Source organism: Xiphias gladius, chromosome 8 (genome assembly GCF_016859285.1).
Source record: "Xiphias gladius isolate SHS-SW01 ecotype Sanya breed wild chromosome 8, ASM1685928v1, whole genome shotgun sequence".
Classification (NCBI taxonomy): Eukaryota; Metazoa; Chordata; class Actinopteri; order Istiophoriformes; family Xiphiidae; genus Xiphias; species Xiphias gladius.
In genome coordinates, this window is record NC_053407.1 from 10,390,857 (window position 1) to 10,410,982 (window position 20,126).

At 40.5% G+C, this 20,126-nt stretch overlaps 4 protein-coding genes across 7 annotated transcripts in view; 1 reads left to right on the top strand and 3 right to left on the bottom strand.

The window, feature by feature from the left end:
* The window catches only part of srgap1a (SLIT-ROBO Rho GTPase activating protein 1a), an 80,081-nt gene extending 70,818 nt beyond the window's left edge, over nt 1-9,263 (bottom strand). For all 3 annotated transcript variants that reach the window (XM_040132430.1, XM_040132429.1, XM_040132432.1), the window contains exon 1: nt 8,564-9,263. In XM_040132430.1, coding sequence (XP_039988364.1) covers nt 8,564-8,627 — 64 coding nt within the window. In that variant the 5' untranslated portion in view covers nt 8,628-9,263. The remainder of the gene's footprint in view (nt 1-8,563) is intronic.
* Nucleotides 9,264-10,186: 923 nt separating this feature from the next.
* On the bottom strand, nt 10,187-15,469 carry rxylt1 (ribitol xylosyltransferase 1). The gene is made up of 6 exons (XM_040134060.1): nt 15,041-15,469; nt 14,692-14,880; nt 13,103-13,205; nt 12,632-12,946; nt 12,325-12,495; nt 10,187-11,242 (listed from the first exon to the last, which is right to left on the bottom strand). The coding sequence occupies exons 1-6, from the start codon at nt 15,186-15,188 to the stop codon at nt 10,840-10,842; spliced, it is 1,329 nt and encodes a 442-aa protein (XP_039989994.1). The 5' UTR covers nt 15,189-15,469; the 3' UTR covers nt 10,187-10,839.
* A 27-nt stretch (nt 15,470-15,496) lies between these two features.
* On the top strand, nt 15,497-17,699 carry LOC120793740 (cytochrome b-c1 complex subunit Rieske, mitochondrial-like). Its single transcript, XM_040134061.1, has 2 exons — nt 15,497-15,717; nt 16,974-17,699. The coding sequence occupies exons 1-2, from the start codon at nt 15,606-15,608 to the stop codon at nt 17,579-17,581; spliced, it is 720 nt and encodes a 239-aa protein (XP_039989995.1). The 5' UTR covers nt 15,497-15,605; the 3' UTR covers nt 17,582-17,699.
* A 539-nt stretch (nt 17,700-18,238) lies between these two features.
* On the bottom strand, nt 18,239-20,031 carry zgc:112052 (protein C19orf12 homolog). 2 transcript variants are annotated; one of them, XM_040132093.1, is made up of 3 exons: nt 19,875-20,031; nt 19,324-19,484; nt 18,239-19,242 (listed from the first exon to the last, which is right to left on the bottom strand). In XM_040132093.1, exons 2-3 carry the CDS (start codon nt 19,481-19,483, stop codon nt 18,977-18,979), a joined length of 426 nt encoding a protein of 141 aa, XP_039988027.1. In that variant the 5' UTR covers nt 19,484; nt 19,875-20,031; the 3' UTR covers nt 18,239-18,976. The 2 variants fall into 2 exon arrangements, with proteins under 2 accessions (XP_039988027.1, XP_039988026.1); XM_040132092.1 differs by having other exon boundaries at nt 19,324-19,540.
* Nucleotides 20,032-20,126: the final 95 nt, after the last annotated feature.

Below are 20,126 nucleotides of genomic sequence, written 5' to 3' on the forward strand. Positions count from 1 at the left end.
CTTCACAAATGCCTCAAAAGATAAAAGGGAAATATAAATACATAACTTCATCTTCAGTTTATTTTAATGTTGCTGTTAGCCATGGAGAATATCTCTTTGACGCTTAGGAACTGAGCTAGTGAGAGGGGACATAACACAGCCAAAGGAGGACTGAGACTTTCTCCATGTGTGACCACTGGCAGCAGGACACAATGAACAGTGGTAGAACATGGGTGACAGATCTTTTATCCGTAAATGACTTTCTTTCCCCCTAAGCACCCCACATGTGCATGGCTGGAACCACAGCTGTGGCTCCTGTTTTCATCTCTGGGAAGGGTGGAGGAGAGTTCTGGCCAGAGCTCACAAGACATGCCTGGGGTTGCTCAGACACCGGTAATGGCTGCAAACTCAACACTCTCCTCCCGCTGCAAACCTCAATGAGCCTTTCTTGTGAGGATTATAAGGTGAGAGCTGAGACCATGGGAAACTCTATCCAGCTCCTCTCTATACTACTAAGAACAGACTGAGCACACTCAGGGAACTAGAGACAGAGGCGGAAGTGACCACATCACACAGTGTAGAAAATTCGGGGTGTCCACAAAAAGAAGAATTAATTATATTTTAAACTAAAACGAGAGAATTAGCTTCTTTGCTTTAAGCTATAATCAATCAGACTAACAGACACAAAAGGGGGTCAGCCTTTAGTTGACATTTCATTGAACACTTCTTTTTACAACACTATTTCCTTCTTAAACTTTTCCTTAGGGCAGCCCAACATGGCAGCTGTGCCTCAAGGGGTGGTCTCTGGCAATTGATTAGGATGCCAGCCAGCTAAAAGCCTGTTCCCCTCAGGTCATGAGGTCAAGGTAGAAGAAAGGAAAATGGGGGAGGGGACAAGGTGGAGTATGCAAGATCAGTAAATTAAAATTCTGTTCATCAATGTTAAGGGTGGATTGGAAAGAGAGTTTACGACAGAGGGTGGAGGGAAGGATTGTTTTGGAGAGACTTTGTGTGAAACTTTACCAGCCATGTAAACTGCATTTTATCCCTCACATTTAGCAGACCCACAAGGATGTCTGAGTATGCTTTGTGTGTGTGTGTGTGTGTGTGTGTGTGTGTGTGTGTGTGTGTGTGTGTGTGTGTGTCTGCATGTGGTGTGTGTGTCTGCGTGTGTGTGTGTGTGTGTGTGTGTGTGTGTGTGTGATTATTAATGGCAGAAATTAATGATTTGATGCTGCAAATTTTCAGCCTTCTTTTTTTTTTTTGCATGAAAATGTGATCATGTTTACAACTGAAATCAGCTTTTTAAACACAATCTGGGTGTAAAGTCAGCCCGAGAAGATAACTTTGGGGGAGATAAAGTCCCATAAGATATAACATATCAGAAAAGAAATTGCGGACATCGGGGACTGATTTAGTTTGACCTGGACTCATAACTCTGGTTCAGAATTGGAATACTTTGGCAGAAATAACACTGACAGGAATATTTTGAAAGAATTCTTCCAGTGTGAATTTGTTACAGAAACACTAAGGAGTTGGATAAATGGAGTTGGATGTAATTTGGCTTGTCTGTGTCAGGTACAGGAAATATGACTAGTCATTTGATGAACGCAGACAAGGTTTGACTTGTCAGCACAATAATAGCCTCTTGGCTGTCATTCCTGATTGTTTTGAATTGCATTGTTATAGGAAAACTGGGAAGGCTGCCAGCTGAAGGCAATCGGAAGTACAGACATATATAGACACAGGTGGAGACCCAGGATCAGATAAGGTGAATACAGCGCTTAAAGTTGTTACTAAGAGAGTGTACATCTTTTGTTTTAAATAAGGCCTTTCTTATCATTTTGGATTTTAGCTTGTTTATGTCTCTCTGCCCCCAATGAAGTCAAAATATTACAAAGAACTTTGTCTCACTTTCGGCAAAGGGGTGGAACAAAGGTGAAAGGTTCTCAGTTTGGCACTTAGTAAATCCATCTGGTAAAGGAGAACTACAGCTAACAATTTGGGTTTTCTTTTCATAGCTAAGGCCATTGGTTCTATCGGTTATGATAAAAATTTACTCATACAAGTAACTGAAATCTAAAAATGCAGTGACCTGCAATTAACTGTAATTTTCCTTTAGGAATGTATCCTATCAGTGCACTGTATGCCCACACATAAGTACTGTAGTTACAAGAACACAGAAAATTTGGGACTTTGGTTGTGTCGGTGTCGCCACTGCTAACCATGCGGCAATGCTACTGTTTCTTCAAACCCCAAAGTTTTGTATCCATTCTATGTGGTGAACTCCACTAGTGCCAATAGTGATTCAAGGGCTGATAAGTAAGTCAGTTGTTAATTTACTTATGCTTACTACAGTTACAAACCTAATGTGAGTAGGATAACCTGATTAAAAAGTTAACATGCCTGTTGTAGTAATCAGAGAATTGCAATACCTGAGTCATAATCAAATTAGGGGAGTGGATGTAAAAGCAGCGAGTGACTTCTACTAGTGACACTCCTCTCTGAGCACATCAGTAACTGATCTGATGACTTGTTGACACACAATTTTAAAACCCACAGAAATTAAGCTCTTTACAGAGCATGACAGCTAGTTGAGAGCAAAACTATTCACCTTTCCATAAATCCAAATTTAATACAACCAGGAGCTGCTCAAGTCAAGCAAACACCATGTGCACCGTCAGGCTTTGCCAGTGAGAGTCCAAAAAGGAAGTGGGACTCCATACAGCCCAGCCTTGGTTCCCAGAAGGCTGATTCAAGAGAAAACTGGAGTACCTGAGCCAAGCAGCAAGCCACAGCTTCTGAACAGACTGTCATGGTAAGTAAAACCTTTGACACAGAAAAGAGGAAGCCAAAGTAACAGATGTCACATTTTTTAAGTGAATGCAGGAGTACCAGCAAGACACTTCACATGTAGCATTTTTGCGTTCATGTTAAAAAGCTTTTGCCACTGCTCAACACATAAACGGATTACATCCAGCAGATGAATCGGCTGAATACACACAGATGCAGATTAAAACAAGTCAACCAAGTCCGAGTTTATAACATCCGCCTTCACTTATTCCTGCACTGACCTCATACCATCCCTTCCCATCCCCCAGTCTTCTTCCTTCTAATCCAGCCTTACTGGGTGGCAGGCAGGCAGGCAGCAGCATGACCTGATGGTCAAACCGTGTCTGTCTGCCTTCCTGTCTGTCCATCTGCTAGGCCCCAGCAGTGGTTCAAAGGAATTAAAGTTATCCAGAAAGTAGCCAAAATCTCTCAGAATCACACTTCAACCCTCCCTTTTATTTCACTTTTTCCCCCTCATTTTAATTCTTCTGTTTTACTTTCTCTAAGCACTGTCCAATTCCATTAACACCCTGTACCTCCTATTAGCTAATGCAATGTAGCTCCACACTGAATCTCCAGCTCATTAACGAGGGGGTTTGGCTAGCAGCAGAAAATGGCATGTGCCCAAACTTAGTCAAAAGAACGGTATGTTTATTTTTCAATCGCTTTGATTTGATCCTTTCCTGGAAGATACTAAATTAACCAGTGTTGAGTACAACTGGAGTCAATAAACCAAGCTTCTTGTTTTGTCTTCAATTGCAATAGTGTCACGTGAATTTCAGCCCTTTCTGTTTGGTGTAGAGATGCAGGGCCATGGATAGGGGTCGGTTAGGCTTTTTTTTTTTTTTATTTGAAGGGAGGTGAGAGTCGGGGGGCTGCAGTAGTGTCCTGGTGGCCTTTGTGGGTACAATGAAAAGCAAAGCAGGGAAAGTGAAGTCTTGCTTGTGCTCAGCAGTTTATTAAAACTGCAAAAAGGGTGAGTGGCCACAGATGGTGCCGTCAATAACTATTGCACGCTCATGCACAAACCCACACCAACGCCACACCCAGTGCCATACCACTTGGTGGATACGCTAGGAACACACACACTTATAGAAGGAGGGGTAGTAAAAACAGATGGTAAATGTGTGAATGAATGTGTGATGTTGTGGAGAAAGGCTCCGGGAGGCGTTAGGATTCCATTAGTCTTTCAACCTCTAACCTCCATCGACACCTCTGAGAAGCTGTTAAGAGAAAGCATCACAGATCCACCGATATTTGCTGTGGAGAATTAGCTACAACTTACAGTAACTGCTGCAGAAAGTGTAAAATAGTTTGTGTCAGTAGCCTGTTTTATACAGCCTGTTCAAGGCAGGAATTTTGCACCTTTATTCCGCCTTGCTGTTCTGTATAAAAAGGTATGAACACAGAATGGGGGAGCACGGTTTGTTCTGGCTATAAGGCAGCAGTGCAGGTAGTCATAGAGCCGGATCAACGTCTGTGTAAAAGGGAGAGCTGGCATGGCGGGACAGATGCAGACACTTTTGTGTTACACATCATTGCCTCTGATTTCGGCATTCCAGCACGCTATCAAAAATCAGACAGCAGGGCTTTGTTATGTTCAATGTAAAAAAAGCAAAGCCAGCTTAGTGAGGAGTCTTGTAAACAGCAATGTAGTGGGACCTCTGTTTAAAAGAGGCAAGTGACAAAAATGGTAAAAAAAATCTGCTCCTTGAAATAGCATATTAAGGCTATTTAGATTAATTAATGAGCTATAGCCAGAAAAAGAAGATAGCAAGAAAAGTGGAGGAAAGTTAAGGTAAATTAGAGCAGTCTTTATTTGCATAGTCCAATGTCACATGCAACATTTCAATCGGCTTTAGGGGCCCACAATAGCAATGGTTCCAAAGTTGTCTCCTATTTTCCTAACACACTTCTTGATGACACACATGTAATGTTTAATTTCTCAAAATGGTGTGAGCACAAAAGTGCACATACAAATCATGTGGTTGTATTAATAGCCTAAAAATATGTAAATAAAAAACTGGAGAATAATCAGTACCAAAAAACCAAAAACATGTAAAAAATCATGAGGAGCGGTACCTATGGTAAACATCAAGATATTGTACCTTCCCTAAAAATTTCTTAGATAAATGGTAACTGTTGCAATTTGTTGCATGTGTAAGACAGTGAATGTAATGTTGGTATGAATAAAAGAAAAAGCCAATAGTGGACACATTCTTCCACATTCAGCACAACACACTCCCCACATATCACATGCTGAAGTTTTGTGACAAACTGGATGTGTGTCACTAAAAACCGCAAAAGACCAATTTAAAATACAATTACGGATCTGAGTCCACCTGATCCAGATGTCTCATATGTGAGATATCTGGACTGTGTAATGAACAGCGATCAACACATACATGCTCACCCTCTGCCACACAATTATACAACATTAATTCCAACTATCACACACAATAACTGTTAATTTGAAAGATAATCACAACCATACCACCTCGGAGCAGTTTCCTGCCTTTAAACCCCCTGCATACAAACAAGGGGCAGACCACTCTCTTTGAGTATGCAGAGGGTCAGGGCTCTGATTTCAAACGAGAGTGAAGGCAGGTCAAAGGGGGCAGCCTTTATGATGATCCAGGAGAGGACCCCTGTCAGGAGCTCAAAGGGTCCTGCTATCGGAGTCACGACCCCCAGGTCACAATCAGTGAGCCACAGACTGACATCAAACCAACACTTTGCCCAGGAGAAAACAGGGCAGTGTTGCTATGCCCTGATCCACCAATCCACAGAAACAGAGCCACACACAGAATGCCATTGTACCCATAACCTCCCCTTGCTAGTTTAAAATGACTTAAAGTGAGTGCAACCAATGTGCACTACAAAGCACAGACAAATTCCACTGTCTTAACCCAATTTTCTTAATGTTTTTGTTTTTCCAAAACAAGCTTAGTCTTGACGTAGATGCCAATTTAAGCAATTAGCAAAAATTTAATCCCCATGCCATGCGCTTTTTCAGTAAAAGGATAATTTCTTGAACTGCCAGACTGACATCCATTGTCATCTCTTCTGTGGGAGGGTTAAAAACAAAAGGCTGTTGGAGGGTACCTAAGATGTAAATGTCTGCTGAATGACAAGTCGGGCTGAGAACAGTGGTGTCACCCATCGTAAGGAGGCTTTCAGACAGTCTCCGTACAAAACTACATTAAATACCTCACATTTACTGACTTGAATAGCAATCACACTCAGCACACAATTGCTACCATGACTCTGAAAAATAGTGAAATTTTATGGATATAAAAAGGATGATTCTCAGAAAAAAATGCCGCTGGATAACTGGGTGATGGCAGACAACCACAGTGCACATGTCCCTTGTCAAAATCAGGACAGAAGGCAGATTACGTAAGATGAGACAAAACTGGCAAACTGTAAAAATATTGTGAGAAGTAGACACATTTTTAAACTGTGAGACAGAAAAGATGCCGGCCAAAAGATCAAACATCAGCTCCAGGTTATTTCTGGGCTGCTTGTTCTTCTGCTTCTTGAGTAATCATTGTCTGTTCACCAGTGTTTACCTCTGGCTATCACAGCTACACTGCAGATGTGATTCCACTCATTATCACTGCAAACTCTTAATTCATTAAGCGCTTTACAGCTGCAAAAACAAGAGCTGCTATAAAATGGAATACTTAATGTTGACTGAATGCAAAAACCATTTTGCCACATTATCAAGCATTTTCTTCCACTACCAACTGCTGATATGCTAACGAGTCTGGCAGCTATTATTCCAAATAAACAGCGTCTGTGTATCAAGTCATCTGACCTACTGAAGACTCATTGTTATGCTTGACAAAAAGCATAAACGTGAGCGTTGTAGAGATGATACAGTGCTTCTGAATATGCTGGGTGTGAAAATGTGAAACATAATGTCTGTCCATGGTTAATTAGTGAATGAAAGAGTCTCAGAGTTTGTATTCAAATAACGTGGGTATGATATTTTATCAATGTTACATGTAACACAAAAGATGATCCACACACATCCTCAAAAATGTCTTTGTCTAAAAAATAAATACGAATTAAAGCAACTCTCAAAGTGAATACCCACGGGACATTTGCAATGCAGAACAAACTAGCACAGTACTTTACGCAAATATCCTGGCGCTGCCTGTGATGTTCACCCCCACCTTAAAAAAAAATTATCCTCACATAAAATATTTACAATGCATGACAAGCCTCAGTGTACAGCCTACAGAACTGAATTCTGCATCTTCAACAAAACAATACACATTAACATTTATTTACTAAGGCTCCGGTGGTCCTATCAAGCAGCAGCTATTCTCATCAGCATCAGGTTGTTATTACCCTGCTGGGTTATGCATGACAAATGGGTGGCTTGGTAATCTCTTGTTCAGCATCCCCTATGACTGTGCATCATCCGCTATTATCGGCTGAAAGCCCTTAGTCATCCTCACAGGGAGAAGAAAGGGTGCTGAACATTCCTTGTAAATGAGAACTTGTGCTCAGCCACATGCAATCTTGTAATTCCTCAAGGAGCACCGGTCCCTTCTCTCCTCTACTCCCCCTCTAAACCCCATGACCCCTGCTAACCTTCCCCCTTTCGCTGGATTTAAGGTTGCATACAGGGACGCGAATAGGTGGTATTTCAGCATGCTAACAGAACTGAAGAACAGAGCTGATTGGCTAGGGGCCAAATCCCCATGGTTACCCTGGAGCAGCAACCGCCTCTTTCCTGTGCTGGTCTGTCTGGGAATAAACTACCTTTGCTCTTTATGCATGGTTTGGGGGGGGTGACTACACAAGATAAGTAGGGTGGTACCATTATTGTGTGCTGCATATCTCTAAATCACCTATCTAAATCAAGGCACACAGCAGCCTTATGCTTCGGGGTCAGTGTGTGGGCTTGTGACATTAAGCGGGAAACAGAGAGGGTAGAGAACAGTAAGAAAAGGATGCAAGCAAACCAGCTCTTCCAAGGTGCCCCTGAGCAACACACCGAATCTTAATACAAGAGTGCTGGCTGAACTCTTCCTCCCTTCGGTTGCATAATCCTCCTGTAATGCTGTGGGAACAATGCGGTAACTACAAAGTCTTACACTAACTGTAACAGTGAGAAAAGCTCTGTAACTACAGCCTGAAAGGTAACAGGTTGTGAAACACGTCACCGCAATTAAACGCAGCAGAACAACACTAACAGTAAAATGTGTTTTCAGCAGATAAGTGTTGTGACCTGATTGGACACACAACCTGAACATAATTAATTTGGTAGGCTACACATGGGACTGATACTGATCTTCTTCTCTCGGTGAATCTGCTGTGCACTTTGATTGGCTTCCACATGCAAAACTACTAATCAAAAGACTAAAAGCCCCCCCTCGTGACCTCAATTACCAACCTTTTTATTTTGCTAATCAAGTTCACCCCCTTGTAAAGCTGACATAAATACCACTGAATTACAACTAGTCCTGTAGGTAATTATACAGTTATATGAAGATTGGGTATCCCGGCTATGCATGTTCTTGTTTGCCCTGCAGTAAACACCTATGAGAGGTCATAGTTTACCAAGTTTCTTTCATTTGCCACATCACATCACTGGCTATGACTCATACGCAGGTAGCGATGAACTCGCCTGGTCGTAGTTGGCCTTTTTCTTTCTTTCTTTTTTTTTTTTTTTTTTAAATGCTCCCAGCGGCTCCAACGACCACATTTCCCAGCCAAACATTTCACCCTCCCTTACCTTTCACTTGAGTCTCGTACTCCGCGATGATTTCTTTATCCTTTTTGAACCTCGGCGCGGACATTTTCTGTCTCCTCGTGTCCGAAGCTTGTTGTAAACTTTTTGGTGTATTTATAAAAAATAAAAAAATAAAAAAAAATGAAAGTGTTTGTCAACAAGCGGGATCCTATAGCGGCCGACGCATCCCACACGGGAGGACGAAAAGAAATAAAAACGAACACGCGAGAAAGAAGAGGTGCGACACTTTGAAAGGATTTAACTCTGGAACAAGCTCGACTTGGAGCTAGAGGAAGAACGCTTAGTCCTTCATTGTTCCTCTTCCCTGTGGATATGCGGTGGCTATAGAGCAGGGCCAATGCGCAATCCTGCCCCGACCAATGAATCCACTCAACTATCGGAGCAGTCGGCGCGGCGCAACAGAACTGCCGCTACCACAGACGAAGAGGGGGAGAAAACAATCACGCAAGTTTCAGGGTCTCCGTGGCGGGTCTTCGCAACGCTCCGCAAAGTAGTGCCAACAACACGTTCTGGGGGCTATAAAGTCGGATTGAATCTTGCGTGTGTGTGTGGTTTCTTTTTCGGTAGTGGCTTCCAGTTTGGGACCCGCAGACATACGCTTCCCCCCTCGCTCGCTCTCCCTCGACGGTTTCTCCCCCCAACTCCCAGCAGGCTCAGAGGCAGACAGGGCAGGCCGACTGCAGCACACAGCAGCCGGAGCCAAGCAGGGAGAAGAGAGGAAGGAGAGGGAGGGATCTGCGAACTCACTCACTCACTCACTCACTCACTCGCACACCCTCTCTCACACTCACACACACACACACACACACACACACACACACACACACACACACACACACACACACACACACACACACACACACACACACAGCTAGTGGACACCAGTGGACTGACACTTTTGCTCCCAAATCTGAAGGCTTTTTATTTGTCCATATCAGTCAGCTGTTGGAGCAGACTGTGTGACTGAGGAGCTCAGCAGTTTACACGTAATAGTTTTCCTTAGTATGACTTAGTAATAAAAACCAATATAGTGTTTTCATTTCAGAACGAATACCCAAGCTTAAATGTGGCATTTCAACCAAATTCAGACAATTACGTGAGAACATTAACATCTCATTGATAGGATATCCTTTGTCAAATATACAAACATCCAGTACTCTGCCAGGTGGGACAGAATATAAATGGGGGCCCAGAGTTGCAGGATGCCGATGAAAGGTCCAGTTAAAATAAGCTCAGGAGCGCCATATTTCCTAACTACACTCATGCATTCATATAGGCTGCAGCTAACACGGGTGTGTGTCCCTAAAAGTAATTTATTAAACATATCTTATTAAAATGATATTAATTTAATATTCCAAACAGACAACTCATACATTATTTTTCATAGGTAAGTTTAAAGTCTCCAAAAAAATAAACTTTGAAGATAACAAAATGCTTTAGCTACACTTTATTACTTGATCTGTGTTGAGCTGGTAAAGTCAGAAATTTTAAGTTTCCCCCTTTCATTCAGAAAGCTTTTGACTCGACGGTGATAATTGTAACTGCTGAAAATCAACTGGTCCACAGCGCCATCTGCAGGGAAAACGAAAGCACAGGACAAGCGTATCCACTGACCTCTCTTTAGGACAACACTCCATTTTATTTTATTACATCATCTAAAAAAAAAAAAAATCCATGCAAAACAGCACTGAAATAAATAGAAGAGAGAAAAATTAATTGTTTTTTTGTTATGTTTTGCAAAGAAAAGCGACACATGCCACACAGACAGCATCCATTTTTTAGCTGCTCACAACACAAAATAGATTTATATACCATTTTTAAAAAAGGCCTAAAAACACACTGTCATCTCATTCTACACCTAATGTTTATTGTTTCCTAAAAATCACAATATTAAGTACATACAAACAGAGAGATATAAATCGTAGTTAAAATAATGCAAGGACTTAAAAATGCAAAGGCAACTTATTATTTATGATCTCTAAATACCTGGACATTCCACAATTGTAAACATTTAGATAATAAATATATAGGACTTTCATGGAGCCCTTTACAGAACTTTAACTGACTAGTGTTGGCATGTTTAAAACTTTACTACATAAATAACTGTTTTTTGATAACCTGCACAGGAGTATTACACTGAACGTCACCAGATTCACTATTCCAGTAGTACATCACATTTCTCCACACTAAATAAACTGAATCACTGTTAAGCGTTATCCCTGTTAATCTTTTAAAGGTTTGTTAATTAAGCACCACAGTCAGCCGCTTTTGAAGAAAGTCTCCTCGATGACCTCAGTGAACCTGTCTTTCATCTGCTGACGGAAACTGGCATACCACTCCAACAGCCTCCTCCTCCTGTCCACCCTCTGCTCCTGGCTCATGCCTCTCTCCCTCTCCAAGATGGCCGGCAGTTCTTTCCAGTCACTGATGAAGATGAAGGGCGCTCCTGCAGCTTTGAGAAGACGTAGCGGGGAGCTGGGCCCTGCCGCACAGGTGCCAGGTGTCAGTACATCTTCCACCACGGGCACTGAGCCATAAGAGCAGGCTTCATAGATGCGGTAGCACTCTGTGTTGATCCCAACTGGGCAGAGAGTAAGCTCACTCTGGGCCAGAGCTGTCTGATAGCGTCTCAGACTGTCTGCTGTCTCCTGAGGGAGCCACCTGAGGCAAAGAGGGAGGAAAGGATACATAAGCTATCGTGATAAATATACAAGACATATTCCTGTAGTCTCCCATTAAGACAAGTCATGTTTTAGTTATCTCAGCTCAATACCTCAACAGAAATGCTGTGTTCAAACTGGCCAAACAAGCAAAAATTTACATTACAAAAATCTTGAGAGGAGATATTCTCAAACTGTATCACATGCCACATACAGGAGTGAAACCGGGTCAAAGAACAAAAATTACCCACAGCCCTCTACATTCAAGACAAGACAGAAGCAGCTTTAAAATTTTTGGGAACTTTTTTCAAACTGTTTTGATTTAAGTAAAGTAGCAAATGCCAGTATGATGCTTCAGCAGTCTGACTCAGCAAATCAGGAGAGTATCCTTTCAAAGTTTGAGTCTTTTTAGTACAAAATTCCCTCTTTGTGTTACTATTCCTCCAGTGCAGCTCAGCAAATAATCACAGCCCATGAAAACACAAAGGAAGTTCACACTACAAAGACTGTAGCTTTGGAGGATACCCAACTGATTTGACTAACTCAGACTGCTAAAGCCTCATATTAGCTTCAGCTGAATTTTAGAATGAATTTTTCTACAAAGTGAAGACTCTGAATTTTGTCCCTCATCACTTAGACTGGGATTATTTTGGAAGGGATCTTTTTGTGGCCAGTACAGGAGGAACAATTACACTGACCAATAACACTTTCATTGTACATATAGCATGTAAATATTGTTTTACTTGTAAAAATAAGAGCCTATCCTTTAAGACATTTTTAAGACATTGAGGTAAAAGTATTTGCCAGGGTCACAGGGGTTTTGAATACATACGCTGTTAAGAGTCTTATCGTAAATAATATTTTTATGTTAAACAGGATACACTAGGAAGGTGTCAGTGAGAAGACATTCTTTATACTAATATTCTTAATATCAGTCTTTTTTTAATCCATTTATCCTATTTATATTATGTAACAATGCAATACAAAAACAACAAAGTAATCAGAATAAAATCAAGATAAACAAAAGCTCTACTGTTCCATATATGTCCTAAACAATTATTCACATACTGAATAATAACGTACTTCTCCCTGGCAGTGGCGATGCATTCCTTATCCAGGCCCGACTTTTTCAGCACCTGCATGAGTGTTTCTCTGGAGGAATTTTTGTAAACAGTTCCTAGGAAGTTGCAGAGGTATGGCCTGTTGGAGGTAATTAACTGGGCATTAGGCCTGATCATGGGAAACTGCCTGTATCTGCACAGAGAAAAGCAAAACGGATTAGGCCATGTTATTCATTTAAAAATACAACATGCACAGTTTAATGTATCGATGCTGAGTATTCACAATCTACACATACTAACACACATGAGACTACTAAAGGCTGACTTACGTGGCGACACCAAGAGGCCACTGGAAAACATCTTTGTCATTGACCCAGGGGCTGTCGTACACTAGAAACAGCAGGTCCACAAAACCACCGTTTCTCTTTAAGTAAGGGCCGATCCAGTCGTTGTTGCAGTACTCGTTGCCTAGCAGGACCACAGCCACATGCAACACCGTGTGGGACTGAACCAGAGCTTGGACGTGCTCCAGCCACCGTTTGGAGTAAGAGACCTTTTGCTGTTCGCGGCCATTCAGAACCAGAACCAGGCTGTTCATATCCAGAGGGACGTGGCCCTGAACCACAGCAGGACCTGTGTAGAAACTAAAGACCAAAAGGTAAGAGGGGATGGAAGAGGAACAAATCAATGTGATATATTTGTCCCTACTTCAGTGGTTGTAATACAGTACGTGTTTTTTATTTCAAAGAGGTTATGATATATGTTTGGGTTTGGCAGTTTTTAAAAACTGGAAACTGAACCTGAAATCAGTGTTTCCTGACTGCAGCTCCCCCTCTCTCCATTGTGCTACCTTGTCAGTGGGGTTGAGCGGTCCTTCTAAAATATGTTCCCAAAGGTAAAGCCCTGAGGAGAAAAGAAAGGTTCAATCCAATTTGCTACTGGAGTTAAAATGTCAACATGTGCAAAACCATTTTGTCATAATTACTACGTTGTCAGGCTTCCACAGCGGGGTATGAAACTGTTGTAAACCGTATGTTTTTGTACCTACTTCTATGTATTTAGAAACTCCAGCTATTATCAGGTGTTAATGTACAGTATATATATATATATGCCTGGCGGGGCCTCACTTTAATTTAATAACTCAGGAAATATGGAAGCATGTAAAAATAAAATAAGCAGCAAAGAAGAGGAGGAAAAAAACTAAAGCTGAAGGTAATAATAATATGTTCTGATTAAGATATATTTACAATTGCAGCCTTATCTATTATTCCAAATGATAAATAAAAATATGTAATTTTTTCACAGAGTTCATCAAAGTTGTACCCTCTATCTAATGCAAGAAAGAGAACACTTGCTTATTTTTATTCAAGTAAAGATGAATTATTAGTTAAAGAAATTATTTAAAGCCCCTCAAAACATGTCTGAGATATTGTTTTATTTGATAGTTTTCTTCTGATATTTTCCTGTGGTAGATTTTTATTAGATCTACTACTATATTTACTTTAGTTGTGGACGACATAAAGTATTATCGAAAACACCTATTTTGATTCTTGACATAAAAATGTACAAGATTCCTCTAATTTTTTCCCTTATGAACAATGACTGAATTATTATTATGCTTTTTTTGAAGCTCTACAGATTTTAGCTGTTTTCCAGCGGCAGCCTGATTAATGCTTGTCAAATACAAAATTTTCTGTGTAAACACTGCTCACCTTCAGAACCAAGGTATCCTATAACATTTTGCATTTAAATTGCTGGCTCTCTTTAATGGCCTGTTAATTTTTATGGACTAATTAAAAAAAACAAAAGTTGTGTTTTCATTTTTAAAGTTTTGTTAATTTAATACAATACTCAGATACAACATTAAACATTTTTAGTTCAACAATGTGTTGCTGCACAATGTGAGTTTAAGATGATGGCCACACTGCAGGCCTACTAACTAATAGACTATCAGTCTATGCAGTTATTCATCACACTGCTCTTGGTATTTAGTACTTTAGAAGGGTTTTGCATTACATACAGTTGCACTCAGCTTTCACTTTTTTGTACTGTTGTATTGACAGTGTCTTATGCTTGCATTATTGTATCGTTCAATACCTGTATTACACTTGTATATGGGTTCATGACAAAAACTTGATTTGGAAGAGTTTTCGGAAAATGCAGCACTAAATCTCACTTACCAAATTTGATAAACAAATATTTCAGTTGTTTATCTAGTCAATTTATTACCTCGACTCAGAAAACGATCTCAAAAAGTTCTGTTGTAGTGAATGAACACTTGTGGATGAAAACTACCACTGTAAGGTCACAGCATTGACATTTTGTCATGACAACACAGACCTCTGCAAGTTTTAACAGATTAATGAGATCTCATAAAACAACAACTTACCTATGGCAGCTTTCCCCCAGATCTGGACCTTGTATCTTTTGAGCCTGGTCTTGTCAATTCGGCCTAGGTACTGCTTAAACGCCTCTCTGTTTTTGTTCAGAGCAGAGTTGTACTCCACCTGTTCATCCTCCCATGGATTCCACTCATCTGCTATAAATGGAGCAACTGCACCGCCATCTCTGACAACACCTGCAAATATAACACACCATTTCCATTCAGTTTATGGGCATTTCTCTTAACTACCTGCGAAAAAAAGAAACGAGTTTCTAACTGTCATTTTATGCGGATTTTCGTAATTTCGTTTTTCTGCCATAGAGGATAGACAACAGTTGTGTTAAAGAGAAACTACCCGACGGTGCCCCCGTCTCTTTCTTCACCACCCTGTGAACGCGGGAGATTACTTTTGTGCTGAAGAAGACATTATATGCCGCATAGAGTGAAAATGCCACATAAGCAAAAATAATGAGAAGGAATAGTTTTCTTTTTGGTATTTTCATTTTTCTTTCTTTTCCTCTCAGGTCACCATTGTGTAGTTCATCTCGATATTTCGAGGGGACGCTTGTTTACATCACGAGGACCACTGCATATAGCTGACTTAAAGAAATGCCTGTACTAAATTAGTGGTTATTTGAAAATTATGTTTGATTTTCTATTATTTTATGCCCAAACTATCGCCCTATTTCAACACTGATAATATGTTCTGTAAATTTGTTATGAATTTGAAACTGTAAAACTATATTATAACGCGATATGTCAGAGAAAACGAACGGGGCTCTTCGGTCAGACTTCACGTAATGCGGAACTTTGTTAAGGTGGAGCGTGTTTCCAGTTAAGCACACAACAGTGAGACACGCAAGATTCGTAAAGGTCGTGTCCCCAACTGCGGGGTGAAAGTCTTTTATTTTGGGACAAAGATGATGTCCGTAGCCGCTCGTTCCGGGGCTCTCTCCCCGTACTTGAGGGCAACAAAACAGACAGTTAAAAGCCTGGTTTGCCCTGGAGCTAAGGAGCTGGTGCCTGCTACAGGTAAGGGCGAATGATGGCGGCTGTCAACGTTAGCCAGAGCTGTTACAGATGTGCGTGATGGAATCATAAAACTTAACATACTGACATCTCACCGATTAATTTCTGTGTTAGATAACGTGTGTATATTTCATATACGTATATTTTAATTTTTACCCTGCCGTTCTTGTCTGTAAACTTACGCTATTGCTAATAACTTGCATAACTAACCGGAAGTAATGGTGGTGGTTGTTGTGGTGTAACTGACATCTGTGACCTGAGTGAGTCAACAGTAGATAAAATCAGATCAGATATTTACAAGTGCGGTGCTGAGAGAGGTCAAAGACTTAAGTGTAACACTTATTATGTTTTAAAAAGAGATGAAAATTGATAATCATAAGGACTATTACGTGTTTATTTAAGCATTCCAGCTACATCTGTCTGTCTATGTGTCGATTAATGGGTTAGGTGATTGACAAAAAGTAATCGGCATCAAATATGATAATAGAGTACATGTGTAGCTCCCTTGTTTAAATTTAATAAATGTGAATATTTCATTTTCTTGCTTTTGTACGATTTAGAAAAACTGAACATCTTAAGGGTTTTTGGACTATTTGCAAATATAAGCTTCGGCTTTACAAAATTGTTTGAATTTTTTTTTTTTTAGTTTGTTTTTTACTATTTTTTTTTTACTATTTTTTTTCACAATATAGACACTGTACAATTAATCTGTTGATTGACAAAAAAATCACCAAATTAATGAATAATTATAATAATTGTTGGTAGATGCTATAGTGACAGTATCATGATTTCTAGATCTAGACTTGATCTGATATGATTTGTAGTATTTAACGAACCATTTAAATCCTGAGTTAGACTGGTGTGATGTTTTTAAATATGGTTTCACTGGTTCCAGTAATTTACAATGATTGGCGCTTATAAATATAAATCATTTTTTTAATCCAAAAGATTAATTTTTCTAAGTTTCCTTACCATACCAAAAGTTACCCAGTCTGCATTTATGATAATTATTAGATTGATCATTTATTAAGCCTTGTACGGGAGGACACATTATTGAAAATTCATAAACTGGATTTCAACATTTTGAAGGAGAATTATGGTGATCAGTTGTTACAAATTCAGAATATGAAGCAATAACAGACATGCATTACTTTTAATGTTTTGTAAGGAACTGTATAATTTCCTATCTACTGCCTCCTATCTACCCCTCAGTCTGCTGCCTCTTTCTTTAACCACTGCATTTTATGTCTTATTTCCAGCCCCTGGAGGAATCCGCCTTGCCCACACAGACATCAAGATTCCTGACTTCACAGACTACCGTCGCCTTGAGGTTATCGACCCCAATAAGTCATCCCAGGAGAGCAGTGAGGCTAGAAGGGTGTTCTCCTACCTTGTCACTGGAGCGACCACTGTGGTGGGCGTCTATGCAGCCAAGACAGTGGTCACCCAGTTTGTCTCTTCCATGAGTGCATCAGCCGATGTCCTGGCCTTATCCAAGATTGAGATCAAGCTGAGTGACATCCCTGAAGGCAAAAACATGACCTTCAAGTGGAGAGGAAAGCCCCTGTTCGTCCGTCACCGCACAGAGAAGGAAATTGCCGCAGAGGAAGCTGTGAATGTGGCTGAGCTGCGTGACCCCCAGCACGACAAGGATAGAGTGATTGACCCCAGCTGGGTCATCGTCCTTGGCGTGTGCACCCATCTGGGTTGCGTGCCCATCGCCAACGCCGGAGACTTTGGAGGGTACTACTGCCCTTGCCATGGCTCCCACTATGATGCCTCAGGAAGAATAAGAAAGGGACCTGCTCCTCTGAACCTGGAGGTTCCCTACTATGAATTCCATGATGACACTGTCATTGTTGGATAAATACTGGATCTCTGTCGCAGTTCCTCTCTGTAATATGTATTTTTAGATGGCTCTGCGAAAGAGTTGGGGGTGACATAAAATATATGTATTTACTAATAAAGAGATATTTCCAACTGTACTATCGAGTTATTGCATTTTTTTTTCACTCACATTTTTTTCTTCATCTGTCCTGGATCATTAAGCCTGATGTCTATGGTTGACTGCAGTTTCCCACAAGGATCAATGAATTACTCTGGCATGGTCTTTTTCATTTGTAGCTCTCAGCATGGCCACATATGATAAATGTATTTAATATTTTACAAATAAAAATATGGAACAAACATTTTGATTGTACACAATGTTACACAAACAGGGAAAAGTTTGTGGGCAGGAAAAAAAAATGCCAGCAACGGCAGGAAAATGTTTCAAAGGCAGAACTGAAAAGGAATATCTAGAGGCACAATCCATGACGTTCTTATGCTACAGTCAAGGGGTCAGAGCCTCAGAATCACAAACAAACTAGAATATGGATAATTCAGCTTTTAGTTGCAAACAGAATAAAAGCGAGGATGACATTTAAGACTGGCTAGACTGGATATTGGCTTTCTCTTTCTTTGTTTGGTGACAATGATGTCTTCTGGAAAGTCTTGACCATGACCATGTTTTGTCTAAAGAATGTTTTTTTTTTTTAAGAACCATATTTCCATTTAAATGGCTTAGCACCAAATGGACAAGCTGACAATTTTATACCAGTAATGGCTTGAGCAAAGGGTGTCTCTTTTACAGTGTGCTAGGTAACTGCATGAGCCAGTGAAATCCACAATCTTTCTTTTATTGATGAAAGAATTAAAAGTATTTAATAGTTTGAATTGACTCAGTGATGACAATAAAATATACTGTACACAAATGCTGGTAAATTCCTACACTAAAACTTTACAAATTCAAATCAAAATATTTCACACTGTGCAGTCAGTGCTGACTTGGTACATAATAAGCATAATCCTCTGCATTTAAGTATGTCAGTAGACTGTACCTTTTGAGAAAAGTGCTTCGCTGTAGCTGCAGTCAGGTCTTAATTTAGAGTAGCTTTTAAAGTCAGACATGATCATCAGCGTCATTAAAGGCTTAATGAATAAATAATTCCTTCAACTGATAAGTGCACTTCCTTTAATATGTTAAACCAGATATACAGCTGGTTTAATTCACAAAAATGTTCTAACCTCCATTTTCACCTATGTTACCAGGACTGTGACTGTGTCAGTATAATGTTACAATATGTGATTTCACATTTAATAAAGAGTCTCTCCAGCTTCATTAAAAAAAAAAAAAAAAAAATCAGTTCACATTATTTTCAAAGACTCCATCCTCCTGAGCCCTTATGCCTCCGAGTCATGTTTTCCAGTGTTCCCACAGACACTAATCTACATAGTGCACCTCGGCCTGGAGCTCCTTGTGGATATACCCGAGAAGAGCGGCTGTCATCCGCTGCTTCAGGGCGGAGTTGCCCATCACCAGAGCAGTTAGCTGGACCACATCCGTCCATTGAATGTCTCCCAGGATGACCATGAGGTCATCGTAAAGCTTCTGCCGCTGCTGAAGACTCAGCTCCATTATGATCTGAGGCAGCGGTTTGAATTGTCCACTGGTCAGCCAGCAGCCTAGAAGGCCTCCAACGGCACCGCCTGGACAGGAAGAGGGGTTCAAACTTGTGAATTAAAGTAACAGTCCTGCTCTGTCCAATAGTCCCATAGTCCCCCCCTTACCCACTGCAATTCCAAGAGGACCCCCGATCAACCCTCCAGCAAAGGCCAGTCCTCCAGCTGCTGCTGCTCCCTTCCCTGAGCCTTTCACCGTGGTCTGGATTTGCTGATTGGCAGATAACTCACAACACAGCTTCATAACATCATCAATCCGATGACACATACTGGGTCCAGGTTTATAATTTGAGGAGAAATAACAAAAATTCTAATTGTAAGATACCTAAAAATCAAACAATAAGCATAGAATAAGGAATCAGGAAAATATTGTCAGTTTAAATACACAATCAATCAGACCCTGACATACACCATGCAATTCAAAAGAGATAGGACTAAACATGATCCTGCACATGCTGAATATTCTGGCACACTGTAATATGTTTTCTAAAACAATTAGCTACAGATACAACGACTGAATAGTGTAATAGCACTGATTGCATCAGAAAGCATAATAAGGCATAGGCTAACGTGACAGTGTGGCAACTATTGTCCCTTTCTACACAGTATAATCTATTCAAAAGCTACCGTGGTAATTACAGTGAACGGTATTAACGTACCTTGCTGTGTTATGAAATCCTCATCAATATATATTGGGCTTATTTTTGTGGAATTAGTTCAACTACGCTCTGTTCAGCCGGTCAACGATTCCTTTGATTTCTGAGCTTGCACGTCGATGGCCGCAGTGTTTTATGGGAACGACAGAACATGCTGCGTTCAGGGACAGCCGACTAATGCCGAAACCTCTGCCCCTGGGTCATGTAACAATCAATAGGTACACGCAACCAACATAGTTTTAAGTTAGTCCTATC